Source organism: Acytostelium subglobosum (genome assembly GCF_000787575.1).
Source record: "Acytostelium subglobosum LB1 DNA, scaffold: scaffold81, whole genome shotgun sequence".
In the NCBI taxonomy this organism is placed as follows: domain Eukaryota; phylum Evosea; class Eumycetozoa; order Acytosteliales; family Acytosteliaceae; genus Acytostelium; species Acytostelium subglobosum.
This window is the reverse complement of record NW_012236452.1, coordinates 1-3361: the sequence shown is the minus strand read 5'-3', so window position 1 is coordinate 3361 and position 3361 is coordinate 1. Positions and strand designations below refer to the sequence as shown.

Here is a 3361-nt window from a genome sequence, read left to right as displayed (position 1 = left end):
ATCGATATCAGCAACAAAGAGACATTTTATTTACAGTCACCAGTGTTTGAGAACACTTCAACAACAAGTAATCAGTCAGTCAACTTAGAGATAGATATCAACAATCACAAGTTCACAATGTTGTTCGTTGTCACACCTATCAGAGCGATATATAAGGTGATCATTGGCAACAATAAGGCAGCTGAGACAGCAGCAAGAGAATGGATGCGAGCAAGGGAATTGGAGAGTCAGTTTATGGAAGAGTTCAGTGACGTCATTGTGGATGAGATCACCACTGGATTGCCACCAGCCAGATCAACTGACCTTAAGTTGAAACTCATTGATGAGAACAAGATCATGCGTGGTTACCCTTATCGCAAGTCACCCAAACAGCAAGAGGCAATGGATCAGATAACCAAGCGACTGTATGAGAGAGGTTCCATCATTCCATCGACAGCAGCACATGGATGCACAGCCAATGTCATTTGGAAGAAAGATGGACGACCAAGACTGATCATTGACTTCAGACCAGTAAACAACAACATTGTCACAGCAACAGACAATATACCAAGAACAGACGACATCATCAATCGATTTCAATCCAACAAGTGGTTCACAGATGCAGATATGATTGATGGTTATTGGCAATGTCGTGTCTCACCAGAGAGTTCAAAGTACCTCAACTTCAGCGATGGTCGTCGTATGTGGTCCTGGGTTGTACTACCGCAAGGTCTCTCATCGTCTCCTAGCGTATTCAATCAAGCGATCGCAGCCATCTTACAAGAAGACAATGACAACTCACAGTTCAACTACTTTGACAACATGTATGTGGCATCAGATACACTAGAGAACCATGCCATCAATGTAAGACGATTCTTACTGAAGTGTCGTCACAACAGCATCTACTTGAAGAAGTCCAAGACACATTTGTTTGAGAACAAGATCGAAGTGCTTGGATACCAAGTACAGTGTGTCGCATAAGTAATTGAACACCTATCTTTTTGTTGTTGTATKATTGATATCTTTTRCAAAATAGGARTTGTGAATAATCTGATCAGTGCAAACGATAGAGAATTGAGTATTGTATATTATATCTGAGATTTAATTTTTTTGGAACTATTYCAAAAGACTTTTCAAATATATAATAAAATAGTGTGTTTTTKAAGGTGTTCAATTACTTATGCAAAAAAWTTTGTYAGGTGGACTGACTATTAAAAGAATGTCGGTGAAGTAAGATTTTGTTTCATAAATGGTCCTCCAACAATATGAATATATACCCCTTTTTATTGGGTTTGTAGGGAATCATCCAACGAAAATATGATKRCCTTAACTTTGGATGCYATTTCACCARTTCAGAATTCTTTAAARTGAATGACATGGATTCTAATTATCCTGAAATAATCTCTCCTTTTGATTATAAGCAGAGAGATGTCTACTATATTTGAATAATTGTATATGRGTTAGAARAAAAAATATATTTAAATGTTTATACCAAAATGGTMGGTGTCTTATGAWAATATGARGTTCGAACAATCGTCAATAACTAACTAGGAACAAGGGGTCATCTTACAACAATAATATATTGTTGGAGCCTAGGACTCATTAATTATTTCTAACTTTGTATTGATATCTCAGGTGACGGGTTTTATTGGTGAACTGAGCATATCGTCSGATTAATGACTCAYAAAAACTTTTGGTGAGTGGATGTCAACTTGATACATTGAATAAATCCTTTCCAAAGCGCTGTCATAAATATTATWATAATCATTCTATTGAATGTTTAATCTTCACTTATGAAAGAGTTACTCATCTTTTAAAATGTAGATTTTATAGTATTTTAAATATCAATGGTAATTTTTATGCCWTATGTTCAACCTATCACATGATAAACATATGAAGAGATGAAACCTTGGGTGAACGGTGCTAACAATAATCAAAGAACAYTGGCCATACTATAAATCAGTAATATTCATTTGACTGTAGCTAATTTTTATCAAAGGTATCGCTTATAATTCCTGCTCATCKGACATCTCCTTAAAACAAGTATTATTAGAAATGACACCTCGAAAAAATTGATAAAATTTCCAAAAAAATTAATTAATACTTTTCATAAAAGATCTATCTTTATGAAAAGTATCAATAGTAAGTGTCCMCATCGATAGWGATGGAAATATTTTTTCATTGGATTTTGATGATACTATTTTTGTTAATTAATTGAATTTATAAATTGACTCTCTGATTGAATGAGTGACATGCCTAAATAGAACTCGTCGTRAACTTTTAGGWTATATATAAWATATATWTTTTGTTCATAATTAAGATAGCCAATCAATCAAAATACAAATTTTTCATAAGTTTTTGAACACTCAAAMAAACACACCTCCTCATTGTTTAAACTATAACTTTTTCAGAATTAATWMAAATAATTCAATAGTATAATATTATATATAGCACTTAATTGTCTATACAATGCACTGATCMATTCAATCCCAGCTCMTATTTKAACGAAGATATCAATCATACAATGCCAAAAAAGTAAGTGTTCAATTACTTATGCGACACACTGTAACAAAGAGTTGACACTCGATGTTATTCAAATCAAGATAGATAAGAGAGTTGCCTCAGCAATCGTCGATACAGGGGCCAACTACTGTCTCATTGATCCATCAATTATTGCAGACATGAAGATCGATATCAGCAACAAAGAGACATTCAATATACAGTCACCAGTGTTTGAGAACACTTCAACAACAAGTAATCAGTCAGTCAACTTAGAGATAGATATCAACAATCACAAGTTCACAATGTTGTTCGTTGTCACACCTATCAGAGCGATATATAAGGTGATCATTGGCAACAATAAGGCAGCTGAGACAGCAGCAAGAGAATGGATGCGAGCAAGGGAATTGGAGAGTCAGTTTATGGAAGAGTTCAGTGACGTCATTGTGGATGAGATCACCACTGGATTGCCACCAGCCAGATCAACTGACCTTAAGTTGAAACTCATTGATGAGAACAAGATCATGCGTGGTTACCCTTATCGCAAGTCACCCAAACAGCAAGAGGCAATGGATCAGATAACCAAGCGACTGTATGAGAGAGGTTCCATCATTCCATCGACAGCAGCACATGGATGCACAGCCAATGTCATTTGGAAGAAAGATGGACGACCAAGACTGATCATTGACTTCAGACCAGTAAACAACAACATTGTCACAGCAACAGACAATATACCAAGAACAGACGACATCATCAATCGATTTCAATCCAACAAGTGGTTCACAGATGCAGATATGATTGATGGTTATTGGCAATGTCGTGTCTCACCAGAGAGTTCAAAGTACCTCTTTTTTTTTTTTTTTTGTTTTATGTGGTCCTGGGT

The 3361-nt window shown here is 35.4% G+C and overlaps 1 protein-coding gene across 1 annotated transcript; it reads left to right on the top strand.

The window, feature by feature from the left end:
* Positions 1–234: 234 nt before the first annotated feature.
* Positions 235–960, top strand: SAMD00019534_126690 (hypothetical protein; the record flags this gene model as incomplete). Its single annotated transcript, XM_012892105.1, has 2 exons — positions 235–803; positions 879–960. The coding sequence occupies 2 exons, from the start codon at positions 235–237 to the stop codon at positions 958–960; spliced, it is 651 nt and encodes a 216-aa protein (XP_012747559.1).
* Positions 961–3361: the final 2401 nt, after the last annotated feature.